The sequence below is a fragment of the Oreochromis niloticus genome, linkage group LG20, assembly GCF_001858045.2.
Source record: "Oreochromis niloticus isolate F11D_XX linkage group LG20, O_niloticus_UMD_NMBU, whole genome shotgun sequence".
NCBI classification, from domain to species: domain Eukaryota; kingdom Metazoa; phylum Chordata; class Actinopteri; order Cichliformes; family Cichlidae; genus Oreochromis; species Oreochromis niloticus.
Window position 1 is genome coordinate 36585408 of NC_031984.2, and position 19065 is coordinate 36604472.

Genomic DNA, 19065 nt, shown 5'->3' on the forward strand with positions numbered 1-19065 from the left:
TCCAGCTTTGTGTTCTGGGTGTTTGCTTTTGTTTTGTGCGTGTTTATTTTATCTGAAAACGGGAAAAACTTAAAATGTCAAAAGTCTGCTTTTCATAATATAAATATCATTAAATAACTTTAGAAAAACTTCCATTTGACTCATAACATTTAATGTTATAAAAAGATACATATTATTTTAAAAAATAATCTTAAAAAGTTAGTCTACAAAATGTGCAGCAATTTAATTTATTTATTCTCTTTAGCTGATTGTTTGTGGAGCCCAGGTAGACTGTATAACTGCATCTCTACCAGTTTCTCTGCACTGCAGCCTCTTCTGTGCCATGTGAAGGGATTTTCCTTAAGGCGGGAGAAATTATCTCCACGAAAAGGAATGTTCGGCTGTCGGAACAAATTCTCTTCTTAAATAAAAATGAAAAAGGGTTTCCTTAAATGCATCATGTTTTGAATTTCCAAGTTCATAAGCATTTTCGATTTCGATTTCATAATCAATTCTACCCCCAGGTCAAAAATATGTATAGGAAAATTTCCCTAATATAATATTATTTATAAATATGCAGTTAATCGCCGGAGGGGTATAAGTACATGGAGGCAGGACCTCACAGCAGAAGCATACTGCATAATGTGCATTATTATATGTATGTTATATGTAACGTGGTATTTTTCGATTATTGTATTTCACAACATCAAGAAGTCACAGGCAAAGAAAGACCACACCATGGTGCATGTTCAAACCAGGAAAGTTTACTGGTCAAAATTATTTATTAAACAAATAAACAACATAAACTACAACACCAAAAAATACGCGTTCAAAGCAACACAACAGCAGCCCAATATCAGACAGAATTCCACTGTGTAGAGTGGGCAATCATTATGAAGCAGTTGGTTTTATTTTGTGGATTCAAGCTGCTCTTCATATTTTTGGACACAAGATGTCACCAGAGAGGACTGTGTTGAAAAGCTTCGAGTAATGAACCGTTTTTCAATACAAGCTTCAGTGCTTCAGAAAGCTTCATTTGGCCATCACTACCTCTCTCTGTGTCTGTGTGTATAAGGGCTGATTACAGCAGGTACAGCTAATTTAACTGACCTAGATATACCAAGCCCAGACTCTTAACAGCTCCTGTTCACTTTATGCTCTGTGTATATGTGTGTGTCAATATTTCTCCCAGGTTAAAGTATTACTCCTCCATACAGGGAGTGCAGAATTATTAGGCAAGTTGTATTTTTGAGGAATAATTTTATTATTGAACAACAACCATGTTCTCAATGAACCCAAAAAACTCATTAATATCAAAGCTGAATGTTTTTGGAAGTAGTTTTTAGTTTGTTTTTAGTTTTAGCTATTTTAGGGGGATATCTGTGTGTGCAGGTGACTATTACTGTGCATAATTATTAGGCAACTTAACAAAAACCAAATATATACCCATTTCAATTATTTATTTTTACCAGTGAAACCAATATAACATCTCCACATTCACAAATATACATTTCTGACATTCAAAAACAAAACAAAAACCAATCAGCGACCAATATAGCCACCTTTCTTTGCAAGGACACTCAAAAGCCTGCTATCCATGGATTCTGTCAGTGTTTTGATCTGTTCACCATCAACATTGCGTGCAGCAGCAACCACAGCCTCCCAGACACTGTTCAGAGAGGTGTACTGTTTTCCCTCCTTGTAAATCTCACATTTGATGATGGACCACAGGTTCTCAATGGGGTTCAGATCAGGTGAACAAGGAGGCCATGTCATTAGTTTTTCTTCTTTTATACCCTTTCTTGCCAGCCACGCTGTGGAATACTTGGACGCGTGTGATGGAGCATTGTCCTGCATGAAAATCATGTTTTTCTTGAAAGATGCAGACTTCTTCCTGTACCACTGCTTGAAGAAGGTGTCTTCCAGAAACTGGCAGTAGGACTGGGAGTTGAGCTTGACTCCATCCTCAACCCGAAAAGGCCCCACAAGCTCATCTTTGATGATACCAGCCCAAACCAGTACTCCACCTCCACCTTGCTGGCGTCTGAGTCGGACTGGAGCTCTCTGCCCTTTACCAATCCAGCCACGGGCCCATCCATCTGGCCCATCAAGACTCACTCTCATTTCATCAGTCCATAAAACCTTAGAAAAATCAGTCTTGAGATATTTCTTGGCCCAGTCTTGACGTTTCAGCTTGTGTGTCTTGTTCAGTGGTGGTCGTCTTTCAGCCTTTCTTACCTTGGCCATGTCTCTGAGTATTGCACACCTTGTGCTTTTGGGCACTCCAGTGATGTTGCAGCTCTGAAATATGGCCAAACTGGTGGCAAGTGGCATCTTGGCAGCTGCACGCTTGACTTTTCTCAGTTCATGGGCAGTTATTTTGCGCCTTGGTTTTTCCACACGCTTCTTGCGACCCTGTTGACTATTTTGAATGAAACGCTTGATTGTTCGATGATCACGCTTCAGAAGTTTTGCAATTTTAAGACTGCTGCATCCCTCTGCAAGATATCTCACTATTTTTGACTTTTCTGAGCCTGTCAAGTCCTTCTTTTGACCCATTTTGCCAAAGGAAAGGAAGTTGCCTAATAATTATGCACACCTGATATAGGGTGTTGATGTCATTAGACCACACCCCTTCTCATTACAGAGATGCACATCACCTAATATGCTTAATTGGTAGTAGGCTTTCGAGCCTATACAGCTTGGAGTAAGACAACATGCATGAAGAGGATGATGTGGACAAAATACTCATTTGCCTAATAATTCTGCACTCCCTGTAATAGTATCTCTGCTAAATCAAACTACTTCTACTACATCTTAGTACTTCTGCTCAATCATAGTATTTCTGCTAAATCATAGTATTTTTGCCAAATCATAATATTTGTGCCAAATCATGGTTTTTGTGTCAAATCATGATATTTCTGATATGTTATAGTATTACTACTAGGTGGAAGTATTTCAGCACATGTTATAGTATATGTGCTGAATATAGTATTTGTGCCAAATCATAGTATTTATACCAGATCATAGCATTTGAGCTAAAACATAGTATTTCTGCCATATTGAAGTATTTATGTAAAAACATAGAATGTCTACAAAATCATAGTATATCTGTTATGTTATAGTATTCCTACTAAGTCACAGTATTTCTGCCAATTCGTAGTATTTGTACTAAATCATAGTACTTGTGCCAAATCATAGTATTTATGACACATTAAAGTATTTCTGCTAAAAAGCAGAAATAGTACCTTTTAGCAGAAATTTATGCCAAACAATAGTATTTATTTTAAAACAAAGTATTTCTGCCAAATCACAGTACTCCTGCCAAATCATAGTACTTGTACTGAAACATAGTATTTCTGACCATTCGTAGTATTTGTACTAAATCATAGTACTTGTGCCAAATCATTGTATTTCTTCTCAATCATAGTATTTCGATCAAACCTCAGAAGTTGTGGTAAAACGCAGTATTTCTGACAAATCATAGTATTTGTACCCAATCATAGTATTTCTGCCATGTCATCGTATTTGTGCCAAATCATGGTATTTCTGCCAAATTATAATATTTACGCTCAATTAATATTTCTGGTATGTTATAGTATTACTACTAAGTCTTAGAATTTCTGTTATGTTATAGTATATCTGCTGAATATAGTATATGTGCTAAATCATAGTATTTATATCAAATCATAGTATTTCTGCTAAAACATAGTATTTCTGCCTTATTGTAGTATTTGTGCAAAAACATAGAATGTCTGCAAAATCATATATCTGTTATGTTATAGTATTACTACTAAGGCATAGTATTTCTGCCAAATCATAGTATTACTGCAATTTCATAGTATTTGAGCGACGTCATAGCATATGTGCAAAAACATACTATTTCTGCAAAATCATAGTATATCTGTTATGTTATAGTATTACTATATTATTAGTCCCACACGTGGGAAATTTGTTAAGAAATGGAGCACTCATAATGCCCATAATGCATGTCATTTTAGATGTACTCATAATGTACTCATAATGTACATGTAAATTGACAATAAAGGGCCAGAACACCTCTGACACTTTCTGTGTAATAAGCAGGAATGTAATAACAAGGTAGTGATAACTGATTAAAACGCATCAGGAAGTCTGGAATGAACTGAAAACATGTATGCAAACATGGTTGTGGTGAGTCCCCCTCTCTAGAGGGGGAGCCAGGATGACAAGTCAGAGGGGAGATATGATCACCCCTGCCTGAAATGGGTGCCAAGCCCCAAGTGCGATAGAAGAGGGATCGTTGAGTGCGAGAGGAACTGAATTAGGGTAGACTGTGGGACTCCTGTTTCAGCTGATGGGTACTGATAGGGCCAGCAGAATGCAGCTTTAACAATCATCTTTGCAAAAACACATTCCATATTCCAGTCTACATGGTGACATGGTGATGTCATGAACACTTTCAGAGAGTGAGGTAAAAGCAGTTTTCCGCACACAGAGTGCACAGTTGGGATAGGATGTTGTTGACCTCAACTGAGGACAAAACTGCATGGTGGAAAAAATACTTCAAGAAATTTGCCCAGAACCAAGATCTTTTGCAGCAGAGTAAAAAGAGCCATCAAGCTGAACAAATAATCCTACTGAATTAGGCTAGACTGTGGGACTCCTGTGGCAGTTGATGGGTACTGATAGGCCAAGTAGAATGCAGCTTTTTTTAGTCATCTTTGCAAAAACGAGCATTCCATATTCCATTCTGCATATTCCATGGTGATGCCATGGGAACTGTTAGAGATTTAGCGAGGTAAACGCAATTTTCTGCCTTCACTGTGTACTGTGGGGATTAGGTGTTGTTGACCTTAACTGAGGACCTAGTTGGAAAGTGGAAAGAATACTTAAAGGAATTTGAACATTGTGGTGTGAATGAGACATGGCGGGACCAAAGATCATCGTGTAGAGCCATTTTAATGATTTCACATCACACCACAACAACCCACAACCCCTGAGTCCCCGTGTTTTTAACTAGGCGGGCGTGATTAAGGATGCCGTGCAGGTGCGTCCGCCTTCCCTGCACGGCACCGCAGACCACGCCCCACCACAAACATGTTTTCTGTTGAGGAAACAGAGCAGAAGACTTGGGGGTTAGCTTGCCAATAACTGTGGATAAGGTCACTGAGGTAGTCAAAAACCCTGGAAAGTTCCTTAAAGCTCTGGATGTTGTGGGGCTGTTCCACTGATATCCCTCTACAATACTGCAATGGGGGGACAGACCCTCTTGCTGACTGGGGTCATATCCCACTTTTCAAGAAGGGAGATAGAAGGGTGTGGTCCAGCTTTGGGGACTGCCCTCCTCAGGCTACCTTAGTGGATGAATTCAGGATGAATATTGTGGTTTTTGTTCTGGTTATGTAATATTGGACAGACTACTATTTGTCACCAATTTTGTTCATGACTTTAATGAAGAAAATTTCTGCAAGTTGTAAGATGAGTTTCTGTCTCAAGTGGAGGAGCAAGTATGTCAGGGTCATATTCAAATTCCAGCTTTCATGGCCATGGGCTGTGGGTTATGATCAAAAGAATAAGATCACTGATACAAGCCTTTGATGTGAGTTATTTGGGAGTGTCTCAGAGAAGACCTGCTGTTTCTCCTGTAGGAAGGAGTCAGTTGAGGTGGTTTGGGTTTCTAAGTATAATGGATACATAGAACTCCATGATGTCCCACCAGAGGAACATGTGGTGGTGGATGGGGAGATTAAGATTGGATCATGTCTTCTTCGACTGTTGCTTGGATCCAGATAAGCAGAGAAAATGGGTGGATGGATTATTAATATACAGAATCTGATTTCTTACCAAACACCATCAAATAATAATTCTGGACAGAAGCACTTATCATCTAATGTCAATCTACTGCCTGGGTCCAGTGTGTTAAATATGTGCAGAGAATGCATGTATACATTACAGTACAAGGTGTTTATGTGTTTGTAAAACATTTAAGGCTGTTTTTACAATTAGATTATATGACATGGAATAAAAAATTGTATCAATATGAATCTGTTATAAATCAGAGAGAACAATACATTTTTACATTAAAAGAGAATATAAACACCTCTTTTGGATCATGGTCATAAAATTACCAAAAAACACTCTCCAGGAAGACTAACACTGAGCCCAGAATAGTACATGCAATGTCTAATGAGCTTCTGCAATACAGAAGTCTTGGTTGTACCTTCTGTTCAGAAAGAACATGCATCAGGACATGTTGTACTCAGGTCAGTGCATTTCTTTAAACTACAGCATATTACAAAAGAAAAAAGGAGTCTGGCCTTTATGCCCACTGTTGTCCTGATCCAACACTAGAAATCCAAACCTTCATTTTTAAAGCAGCTTGTTAAGAGTTTGTTTCTTTATTCTTATGTGTTCCAGTGAGCAGATTACAAAGAATAACTAACCCTTAAAGAAGCATATGTATTCCTTCCTGATTTTTTACAATAGCACTGAATTTCAAAACATAAGCAGGGAATAAATGTCTTGGAATTGTGCTTTTCAATGCTACCATCAAAACATGTTATAGCCTTACAATAACTGACAACATTCTGAACATGTACAAACAGGACCAAGTTCAAAGGGACTCATGTAGATAACACCATAGTGAGTGGATGAACATGTGATTTGTGATAGTACATTAGAAGGAAGGGTTTAACATGCCAAATGTCCCCATTTAAAAAAAAACCCAAAACACTCAAATGTCACATGACTCAAATGGAAAATTCACTTTTCTTTTCTGTACATACAACGATTGCATAACATTTATTAAAAAACAAAAAAAAACAAACCTCTCACAGTTTTATCAAAATTCACATTAAAAAAACCCCAAAATATTTCTAACGCTGTATTGCTCCTGTGAGGCTTCTGAGCTACAGTGGCTTGCAAAACTATTCGGCCCCCTTGAAGTTTCCCACATTTTGTCACATTACAGCCACAAACATGAATCAATTTTATTGGAATTCCACCTGAAAGACCAATACAAAGTGGTGTACACTTGAGAAGTGGAATGAAAATCATACATGATTCCAAACATTTTTTACAAATAAATAACTGCAAAGTGGGGTGTGCATAATTATTCAGCCCCCTTTGGTCTGAGTGCAGTCAGTTGCCCATAAACATTGCCTGATGAGTGCTAATGACTAAATAGAGTGCACCTGTGTGTAATCTAATGTCAGTACAAATACAGCTGCTCTGTGACGGCCTCAGAAGTTGTCTAAGAGAATATTGGGAGCAACAACACCATGAAGTCCAAAGAACACACCAGACAGGTCAGGGATAAAGTTATTGAGAAATTTAAAGTAGGCTTAGGCTACAAAAAGATTTCCCAAGCTTTGAACATCCCACGGAGCACTGTTCAAGCCATCATTCACGAATGGAAGGAGTATGGCACAACTGTAAACCTACCAAGACAAGGCCGTCCACCTAAACTCACAGGCCGAACAAGGAGAGCGCTGATCAGAAATGCAGCCAAGAGGCCCATGGTGACTCTGGATGAGCTGCAGAGATCTACAGCTCAGGTGGGGGAATCTGTCCATAGGACAACTATTAGTCGTTGTGGGGTCAGACAAAATGCTTTTGTCATTAGGTAATCTGTAACTTCCAAAATAGTATGCTGATCACTGTAATTTTCAATGGTTAAACTGTAATGGAGACGAGCAAACATATTGGCAGATCTGGGGAAAAAACCCCTTTGTTATGAAAATGATTTTAATCTTTTATACACGATGGCATTTGAGCTTATTAAAGAACTGTGGCTCCTGGTCAAGTGAGGGTCAGAAACTCTTGGCAGGCGTTATGATCAGCCAATACACGGTGAGGATGACGGGAGCTCTGAAAGGAATCGCACCACACCTGCTTACACGACATACTTCTCGATTTATTTTATTATCCTTTATTACTCATATTTTTTGAGCTAAGTGTTAAGTTTTAAGAGCTAAGCAATTTCGTTTATATTTTTAGTAGCATTATTTGAGTGTGACATTTAGTCTAGAAATTACACATATAGTTTCAGCTGTGTACGTGCGGGCCTCATGTCTCAGGATGACTGAAGGTGTGAGGTGAGCTGGGGAGCAGGAGAGGTCATGACACATACACAGCATACACAGCAGACACACACACACACCCACACATACACGTACACACCATTGTAGATTCATTTAGTAGGTAAAAGTTAAGATGTGTTTTTGCTGCAATTGCAAATTGTGCCGGCGTATTGTCAGTTGGTTACAGGAAGTGCACCAGATGTTCCAGGAGATAAGAATGAGTTCATGGTACGACACCTGGATAGAGATGAGACGTGATGTTCTTTAAACTATGTTAAAAGTTAACGGAACATTTTGTGGTTTAGATTGACGTAGGCTGTACTGTGTCTGCTTTGCAAAAGAGGGGGCTTTGTTGTCTTACCCCTATAAAACCTTTGTCTGATTATTGTAAGTTCAGTTCCATCACTGACTTTGCACAGTGTTGAACTCCACGCGTGTAACCAATAAATCTTCGCTTTGATCATACCTTCTGGACCAGAGTTGTTATTTGCTTGAGAGCCCTACGTACTCCTTTTCTCCAATTTTTGAATCTTAACATCGTGCACTGCACAAAGTTGGCCTTTATGGAAGAGTGGCAAGAAGAAAGCCATTGTTAACAGAAAACCATAAGAAGTCCCGTTTGCAGTTTGCCACAAGCCATGTGGGGGACACAGCAAACATGTGGAAGGTGCTCTGGTCAGATGAGATCAAAATGGAACTTTTTGGCCAAAATGCAAAACGCTGTGTGTGGCAGAAAACTAACACTGCACATCACTCTGAACACACCATCCCCACTGTCAAATATGGTGGTGGCAGCATCATGCTCTGGGGGTGCTTCTCTTCAGCAGGGACAGGGAAGCTGGTCAGAGTCGATGGGAAGATGGATGGAGCCAAATACAGGGCAATCTAGGAAGAAAACCTCTTGGAGTCTGCAAAAGACTTGGGACTGGGGCGGAGGTTCACCTTCCAGCAGGACAACGACCCTAAACATAAAGCCAGGGCAACAATGGAATGGTTTAAAACAAAACATATCCATGTGTTAGAATGGCCCAGTCAAAGTCCAGATCTAAATCCAATCGAGAATCTGTGGCAAGATCTGAAAACTGCTGTTCACAAACGCTGTCCATCTAATCTGACTGAGTTGGAGCTGTTTTGCAAAGAAGAATGGGCAAGGATTTTAGTCTCTAGATGTGCAAAGCTGGTAGAGACATACCCTAAAAGACTGGCAGCTGTAATTGCAGCAAAAGGTGGTTCTACAAAGTATTGACTCAGGGGGCTGAATAATTACACACACCCCACTTTGCAGTTATTTATTTGTAAAAAATGTTTGGAATCATGTATGATTTTCGTTCCACTTCTCACGTGTACACCACTTTGTATTGGTCTTTCATGTAGAATTCCAATAAAATTGATTCATGTTTGTGGCTGTAATGTGACAAAATGTGGGAAAGTTCTAGGGGGCCAAATATTTTGCAAGCCACTGTATGTTACCTTTCAAACCCCAACCCACAGTGATTTCTGAGTTCGGATTATAGTACACTTCAGCTTCATTTCAAATCATGAAGGGAATATGTACAAGGGCAGAAAAGACAAAACAAGAAACACATCTTTTATGGTAATAATGTGGAGCACAGGACCTCTATGTCCTTTAAAAAACCCAGAGTGTATAAACACCAATATCTAAAAGGGACATGATACCTAAGTTCTTGCAAAGACTTTTATAAGAGCTACAGCATAGCTATTTTGTTCTGAGGCTTGGTGCTTATAGCTTTAATGTCCAATCTGAATGATTTTCCTCTCAGAAGCAAAGACAGAAATGCACTTGCGGTGCCAGAATCCTAAACAGAATCCTAAACATTGCACAACTATATCATGATATTTTCCCAAACCATGGCTAATTTGATTTTCCACTCAAAACCTAATCATATTTTAAATCATGTCAGTCAGTGGTTGTAGACTTTTTCAGTGATGATTTACAAAATTGGAAGTTACAGCTTTTCAAAGTAAGCCTCATATTCATTTATTGTGGCCTCTTAGATCACCCATCTGTTGACAGATTTAATCCACAGATAAACTATTCTAAGTTCTCCAAGACACTTTTAATGATGCATCATAGATGTATACTATCAAACTTCTCATGCCCATGCCTAGCAGCGTGGATCAGTTTAGAAGCGCAATGCATGTGAAGAAGAATGCAAGAGAATGGGGTTTCTGTTTAAACAACTGAATACTGCTCTCAAATCCAAAAATGAATCTTAGCTCACTGCTTTTATTTTGAAACTCAACTTTATGGAAGCACACCGAATTCCATCCATCCATCCATTCTCTTCCACTTTTTCTTATCGGGGTCACAGGGGAGCTGGAGACTATCCCAGCTGCCATAGAGTGAGAGGTGGGGTATTCCTGGACAGGTCTCCAATCTGTTGCAGGGCTAACATAGAGACAGACAACCATTCACACTCACATTCACACCTATGGACAATTTAGAATGAAGAATTTACCTAACCCACTAACTGCATGTCTTTGGACTGTGGGAGAAAGCCGGAATACAGGGAGAAAGAACCCATGCCAACATGGTGAGAACATGCAAACTCCACACAGAAAGGCCCCGGCCAGATAGTGGAGTTGAACTCACGACCTTCTTCTTTTGAGGCAAAAGTCCACCAAAGGAATTAAATGTAAAACAGAGAGACTGTATAGGTACCTTTTAAATGGCTAACTACATATTTAATACAATCTGAGTATGTATTCATTGTGCCATGACATTTAGAGCATTTAAATAATAATATTCTAACTGCAGAATGTTTTTGGGTGTAGGCATGACTAAGCTGAAAGTTAAATGGAAAATCCTTAAAAAAATGTATTTCTTTACTCTCAGCTTTTTAATTATAAGATCTGTTATTTATTCAGTTATCCAATATTTTTAGCTGAAAGGCCAAACTGAAGAACAAGAACATCAAATAAAGTGTAATAACTTAAAAAAAAAGAAAAAAAAAATCAGGATTATAAGTTTGGTTCTGAAATGCCATTCAAATGTTAACTGTTTTTTTTTTTTTGTTTGTTTGTTTTTTTTTTAAATTAAATAACCATTGGGGTATAACCATGACCTGGAGTGAGGCCTGGGGAGGGTGATGTCTTGTGCCCAGGCCAAAGCCCATGGTGTCTGGCTGTGTCCAGCCCATAGAAGGGACATGTGCCCACCCACTTGAATTTACCACTCACAGGAGTGACTGGATATAGTTGCTCTCATCTCAATGCACAGTTCAGGGTCTCAAACCAGTCCACATGTATCTTGTGGACTATCTTGAGAATACATTGTTAAACAAAAACAGAAATATAACAGAAAAAAGAAAGACAACAAGAAACAAACAAACAAAAAAAGACTATGATAGAAAGTCCTTATCTGGTCACTGTTCAAACCACAGTGAGAACTTGGTTACACTGCTGGCAGTAATTTTTATGGACAGAATTTCTCAGGCTTCCACTGTGGTGGCTTCAGGATCTTGTCTCTGCTTTTTGCAGTTGATGTGGTTCTGTTGACTTTATCAGGTGGCGGCCTATAGCTCACACTGGAGCAGTTTAACCTTCTCCAAAGAGTTAAGTCATTAGGGAGGGACTCCGAGTAGAGCCACTACTCCTCCACACCAAAAGGTACCAGCTTATAAGGCAAGGGTGTCGAACTCCAGGCCTCAAGGGCCGGGGTCCTGCAGATTTTCGATCTCACCTTGGGTCTACACACCTGAATCACATGATTAGTTCATTACCAGGCCTCTCGAGAACTTCAAGACATGTTGAGGAAGTCATTTAGCCATTTAAATCAGCTGTGATGGATCAAGGACACATCTATAACCTGCAGGACCCCGGCCCTCGAGGCCTGGAGTTCGACACCTGTGTTATAAGGGGTTTAGGCATCTGACTAGGATACCTCCTGAGCAAGCTGTTCTAAGTATGTCATACTGGGAGGAGGCACTGAGATAAACCCAAGACACACTACAGACATTAAGTCTCTCAGCTGGCCTGGAAATGCCTTGGTTTTCCCCCAGAGGAGGTGGCTGTGGAGAGAGAAGTCTTGTCTTCTCTACTTAGGCTACTACCCCTGCAATTTGGTCCTGGCCCTAGTTAAGTGGAAGAAAATGAAGGGTTGGATGGAGCAACAGTTGGTTGCACTGTCCTTACAGAGATATATTTTAGACAACTGAAAAACACCTTGGAAATTCAAGCGTGCCAGGGCTCACAGGTGATTGGCTGGCCGGGGACCTATGCCCACCCAACTGCATGCAGATCGGAGTGTGCCAGTCCACACAAACCATTGGCTGCTGCGGATCCTTGGACGCAGCGGACCAATGACGCGGCTGCCTGCGTTTACCTGGGAGTACAAAAGGCTGAGGATTCTTCACTCGTGGGGGGACTCTTTGATTTGAACAGACTGCGTAGGCTGTCCCTCCTGCCGCTGCGCCTCTGCCTTTTCAGCCTCTGTTATTGAGTTGCTGCCTTTGAGATGATTAGTGTTCTTGTGTTATTTGAATGTATGAGAGTTGTTTTTTGGTTTGTTTAAATTGCCTAATTGCCTTGTGAGTTGTTTCACTAATGGTTTTCAGTTGTGGTAATAAACCTTGTGTTTTTTAATCTGACCCTCCTGTCTCCTGTCTCTGGGCTCATTTATGTTACCTCTCCTGTCGCCTAGCAGAGCCGGGGTGTAACAAGCACATAATTAAATTTTGTGTTACTTTTCATATTCTGAAAATGACTTGTCTTGAAAAGCACTCCTCTGCATACAGCCTTTGTTAGATTGCAAAATATAGAGACATTTGAATTGACATTTTAAAATTTCTATATTTCAAAATCTGCAGGACATTTGAATGTTTTTTAAATCACTTTGAGGCTAGAATAATAATTGCTGATGCGGGTGTTGAAATTAGATTGTGGCCAGACACCATTTGGGAAGGTATAGCTCAAGTAATGTTGAGTCACTAAATATAGTGTTTGTAGTTCAGTTGCCTCATCATTTAGACCTGTCCTTTGGCAAGACACTAAATCCCAATTTGCTTTTGATGGCAAGCCAGAATAAGAAACATTGAAAAGAAATTTGTTTAACAGCTATAAAAGTGCCAAATAAAAGAGCAGTCTTTTTTAAAAAGAAAAATATATACTGATATGTACAAGACAACAACTGGGTGTAAAAGGTATTTCTCTTGAACAATTTTCTATAAAACATGAAAACTTGTAAACCTTTAACCCCAAAACACATGTACAGAACCGAGAATCATATTTGTAAGTTTTGTATCACAGTTTCTGCAGTAAATGGGACAGTGAGATAGATAGATAGATAGATAGAATTTATCTATCTATCTATCTATCTATCTATCTATCTATCTATCTATCTATCTATCTAGATAGATAGATAGATAGATAGATAGATAGATAGATATGTATTTGGCACCTGTTGCTGCTGGTAGTAGAAGTGTGTTCATCTACATTGTAGCTGAATAATATAAGGGTCATAGTTAGCCAATGCTTCCTTATTCAAATTCACACCATACAATCTATGTAAATGTTCAATTGCCTGTACCAAAAACTGGGTTTGATCTGACAAAAAGTTCTGATTTGCAGCTTTACATAATTAAGAAACTTTACATAGTTACGAAAAATGCCACAATTACTGTGGTACAGAGGTAGCAGTAAGGTGAAGGTGGCAGCTATAAATAAATATGCTCAACTTAACGTATAAGTTGTAATTTGCACCAGCCAGTTCATTGAGTCCTGCTATGCTGCTTTTAATATCATCTTTCACTGTGACAGTAGGTTCCTTGCATAAAATTCAAAGTGCAAGGCCAATTTTAGGACATTAATTCTTAAGAATAACTTAAGTTGCTGGTAGTGGAGAGAGTGGAAGAGTGATGGAACATTAACAATACACATGACTGTACTGTAGCAGTTTGATGATTGTGATGGCCAAAAAGCCCCCAAAATGACTGTTACCTGAATATACAGCAGCTTCAAGAAAACTAATCAACATCTGTGCTGTGCTGCATACTGATGGAAGCCTTTGGAGAGTGTTTGGAAGGAGGAAAAGTGAATCTGAGGTTCAACTGAAGTCACAGTGTCTGTGTTCCTCAATGCATGGTTACTGGCAGCTGGACTTCCTGTAGTAAACAGTCTTTGTGCTTCTGGTCTATGAGATCACACTTCCACAGAGGTGATCTGGTTCATCTGGGCCCTCATTGACTGGATGCTGTTCAGAATCTTCTTCTGATGACCAGCCAATGTCACTCCCACTCGGAGGATATCCCTGAAGACAAATCATACGCCATCATTACACCCAGCTACACCACAGGACTAACAGTTGACATCTCAGAAGGCATTCTGGCTTGTGGATACTGAAAACCATATCTAAATGACAACTTTTGTGTATATTATAAAATTGTAAAAAAGTTGGTTAAAAAAGTTCTGGCATTCAGGTCATAACCCATCATGACAATTTACTAATCTTCCTTTAAATCTGCAACATTTTAAGCATAGCAGTTACTTTCATATTTCTCAGTGCAAGTCCACTTGCACTTGTGTCTCTGTGACACACATTTAATAATAATAATAATAATAATAATAATAATGGATTGCATTTATATAGCCCTTTTCAAGGCACTTCACAATTCCACTATTCATTCACACACTGGTGGAGGCAAGCTACAGTTGTAGCCACAGCTGCCCTGGGGCAGACTGACAGAAGCGAGGCTGCCATATCGCGCCATCGGCCCCTCTGGCCAACATCAGTAGGCGGTAGGGTAAAGTGTCTTGCCCAAGGACACAACGACCACGACAGAGAGCCCGGGGATCGAACAGGCGACCTTCTGGTTACAGATGCGCTTCCCAACCTCCTGAGCGACTGTCGCCCCATTTGGTCTCCTCTAGTGTGTAAAAAAAACTATTCAACTTAATTTTTCCTTTTGGGGACATGGATAACTAGTATGGGAGGGAGTAAGTGAGGCTGCTGGTGTGGCCAAAAAAACCTCTAGGTTTTGAATGCTCTTATGTGCTGATGCACAATGGCACACACAGGTAGTTCAGGAAATCTCCTACCATAGACACCTCAGGACATTATAGTTGAACAGGAGAGCATTCTGACCATAGGTGAAAAATTTAGAGCACACAAATGTGTAAATGTTCAAAGTAAATAAATAAATAAAAATACAGGCAGCTTCCAGTGCTACCCCTCAGCTTCATAGTAGAATACCTGTTGTATAAATGAGAAAATCCTCAGTGATTTTCAGGAAAGTTGAACCCTGACTAAACCTTGAGGTCAATATCACTAAGCTTCAGACTTATCTGATAGACCTATGGTATTACAACACCTCCTTTTTGAGTTATTGTGTTCACAAACTTGGGTGTCCATGTGACCCTGGGGCAGGCAGCAGAGCAATGCTTTTACGATTGAGGGATACAAATAAAATAAAAAGATAAGTTCAGTGCTGCTCATGTTCCTGACCTGTGAGATCCAAGTCTTACCCCTGAAAGTTTGAACAGTCTAATAGAGATGCTCATGTTTAATTTCTTTGGAAGTTTAAGGTCGATGGTGGCAAATATAAAGTGTTTATTTTAATTTTTGTTGGCAAAGTCTCATCATTTTATTACCATATCTTTTATTAAGTGTGCCTATGCCAAGAGGCACACTTATTACTATTCGTCGGATTTATTATTCTTATTAAATGTGCCTATGCCAAGACGCACACTTATTACTATTCGTCGGATTTATTATTCTTATTAAGTGTGCCTATGCCAAGAGGCACACGTAATACTACTCGTCGGATTTATTCTTCTTCTTCTTCATCTTATTCTTCAGTTTCCGCCTGAAATTTTGCAGCGAAACTCGCCCCGCAGTTTTGAGACAAGCTTCATATATGTTACCTCATTTTGTGCGGCTGGATCTGGAATGGTGTGCTATGACTTTTGGTGTTTATGACTTTTATAGTTTTTTAAATATTAATATTTTAGTGAAAATTTTGCCGCGCTTCTCTGCCGCACAGTTTTGACAATAGGGTTACATATGTTAGATCATTTTGTGTGGCTGGAGCTGGACTAGTATGGTATGACTTTTGGTGTTTATGACTTTTATAGTTTTTGAAATATTTTGATTTTAGTGCAAATTTGGGCCAATTTCTAGGCTCCTGAGAAAGATTCTACTTTTGGCCCCATAGAAACAGACTTCATTTGTGGTGTGTTGGCTCTCTCTAGTGGTATACCCGGAGTAGTACAGCCGAAAAGATGTATCCTTTGGGGGAAAACTCCATATCCCACAATTCATAGCACGCCTCTACAGACTAAACAATGGCGGCCACCACTTCATTTTATATGTCTTTTATTAGTGTTTCTAGGTCACAAAATAAACTTTTAAGATATTTTCAGGCGAGAATGTAGGTGTGTAAACTTCAAATATCTGCTTGTTTTATCAAGACATCCCATATTAGCGACAGTGCTCTGACGACGTCGGTCCTGCCTGACAGCTAGCCGGCTACCTAGCTAGCTGCCGTACTTGGCTGCAAATGGACAGCGAGGGGACTCTCTCTCTCGTTTCACCTCCCCGGTCTCTTGCAAATGCTCGCACAGAATCGGAGTTACAGCTGGATGTGGAAAAAATAACTGAGTTGTTTGGTGGTGCTATAACGCGGCGCTACAACAGAGGGCAGCTATCCACCGGTGTATGACAGAAAGGACATGCCGCGAACGAGACATACGAGGCGGCGAGGCGACCGCCGATCGACCGGTGGTTGCTAACGCGTAGGTCAATCGTGGATCAGGGAAACCGAAGGCAGGAGCGTGAGGTGAACTGAATTTCAGGTAAGAAGTTATGAACTGCACTCTATTTGGGTCAGATATAAACCGAGTTTAGGTGTAGTTTATTTTCGTTGTGCTGACTTTTTACAATCGTACTGCGTGCTAGCTAGTACGACGGGAGTTTCTATACAGCTGTGTGCGCGCTAAGTTACTGACGTTGGACTTTATTTTATTCATAAGGGTTAGTTCGTAGAGTTGCCGTACAAACGGAATCGTCCCACATTCAGAGAAAATATTACGATTTATTCTGTCGTTACGAAGCCTCCCCTGTCATTCTCTGCCTGTTGCAACTTCAATCATGAAACTGATCAATGATCGGCTTTTCGCTCTTGTTTGTTTATCGCGCTAAACAACAGCTGCACGTTTAAGCTTGATCAGCTGTTGTTAGAATTCATTTGCTTTTAATTTCTAGTATCAGCTGATGTTTGCTGGAGCCACAGCTGAAAAAATGGCTGGTCCAAACCAGATGTCCTTACTGAATCATCAGAGCTGAACTGGTGATGGAGAAACAGGTTTACCCTTTAGGTGACATGAATGAGTTGAAGGGAAGTTATGAACTGTTTCTGAGAGACAAATAAAGACCAAGCTCCTTTTTTTGTGTAGCTGACGGCTGGTAACTGTGCAGGGGCGGATCTAGCAAAGCTTTTGCCAGGGGGCCAGGTAGGGCATTAACAGAGAAAGGTGGACACAAAGATATACTTTAATTTCTTGCTCTCATATAAAATATTTAGCTTTTATTAAATAGTTATCTGAATATTACAACCAAAGTTTGTATAATAATACACAAGATTGGCTGTAGACCATTGTTCATCATTCAGAACACTGTGTAAAAATAACAAAAAACAAAAAGTGAATGCAAAAGTGCATAAATATTTATTTTACGTGTTTGATGTGTGTGGCGGGGCGTGGTCTGCAGTGCCGCTGCAGGGGAAGTGGACCCACCTGAGCGGCATCTGCAATCACGACTCTCGGGCGTAGTCTGTGCTCTCTCAGCTGTTTTTAGGGTGTGTGTCGGGCTGTAAGTTGAAAAGCTACAGCCGGCTGTGTGGGTAAACCAACCATGTGTGAAAAGTGGTCCATAACGTAATGCTTCAAAGCGTGTTCATGCAAACATTGTCGGGTCTGCCGTGGTACAATGGGACGTCTGCTCATGAAGCTGTGTGCACAGCATCTGCAAATCGGCGCTGTACGAAGTAACTTCATCTTTACACAAAACTGTAAGCTGTCATCTGTGAAGCGTGAGAGGTGTTTGTTTTTACCATAGTTCATGGTGGAGAATGGCTGCTCTTCTGAGTTTTGCCCTAAGCAGCCGTATGAATGGCAAACTACACTGATTAGCAGCGGCATAGGCACACTTAAAATTTCTTCAGAAATTTTCGCTTTCTAGTTATTATTATTCTCCATCTTCCGCCTAAATTTCGGCACGTAACTCGCCCCGCAGTTTTGAGACAAGCTTCATATATGTTACCTCATTTTGTGCGGCTGGATCTGGAATGGTGTGCTATGACTTTTGGTGTTTATGACTATTATAGTTTTTTAAATATTAATATTTTAGTGAAAATTTTGCCGCACTTCTCTGCCGCACAGTTTTGACACAATTGTTACATATGTTAGATCATTTTGTGCGGCTGGAGCTGGACTAGTATGGTATGACTTTTGGTGTTCATGACTTTTATAGTTTTTGAAATATTTAGATTTTAGTGCAAATTTAGACCAATTTCTAGGCTCCTGAGAATTCTGCTTTTGGCCCCATAGAAACAGACTTCATTTGTGGTGTGTTGGCTCTCTCTAGTGGTATACCAGGAGTAGTACGGCCTAAAGGGTTTATGGTGGGTGGAAAACTCCATATCCCACAATTCATAGCACGCCTCTACAGAGTAAACAATGGCGGACACTACTTCGTTTTATATGTCTTTCATTCGTGTTTCTAGGTCACAAAATAAAGTTTTAAGATATTTTCAGGCGAGAATGTAGGTGTGTAAACTTCAAATATCTGCTCGTTTTATCAAGACATCCCATATTAGCAACAGTTCTCTTACGTGTTGCTGATAGCCGGCTGGCTAGCTAGCGCCGCTAGCTACCCTTCGTGAAAAAGCACCCAGGCTTGGCTGACAGTGAGGTGGCTAAAATTTGTTTCATCACCCGATCGCTCGACAAGGGTCTGTGTCTTAGCTGGACTTATTTTTCGTTTATATGGGCCAATGATGCTGGTCGA

At 40.0% G+C, this 19065-nt stretch overlaps 1 protein-coding gene across 2 annotated transcripts in view; it reads right to left on the reverse strand.

The window, feature by feature from the left end:
• Window positions 1-10016: 10016 nt before the first annotated feature.
• LOC100706982 (ephrin type-B receptor 2) overlaps window positions 10017-19065 on the reverse strand; it is a 62320-nt gene continuing 53271 nt past the window's right edge. For both annotated transcript variants that reach the window (XM_003459989.5, XM_025901828.1), the window contains exon 16: window positions 10017-14310. In XM_003459989.5, the coding sequence (XP_003460037.2) occupies window positions 14202-14310 (109 nt within the window). In that variant the 3' untranslated portion in view covers window positions 10017-14201. The remainder of the gene's footprint in view (window positions 14311-19065) is intronic.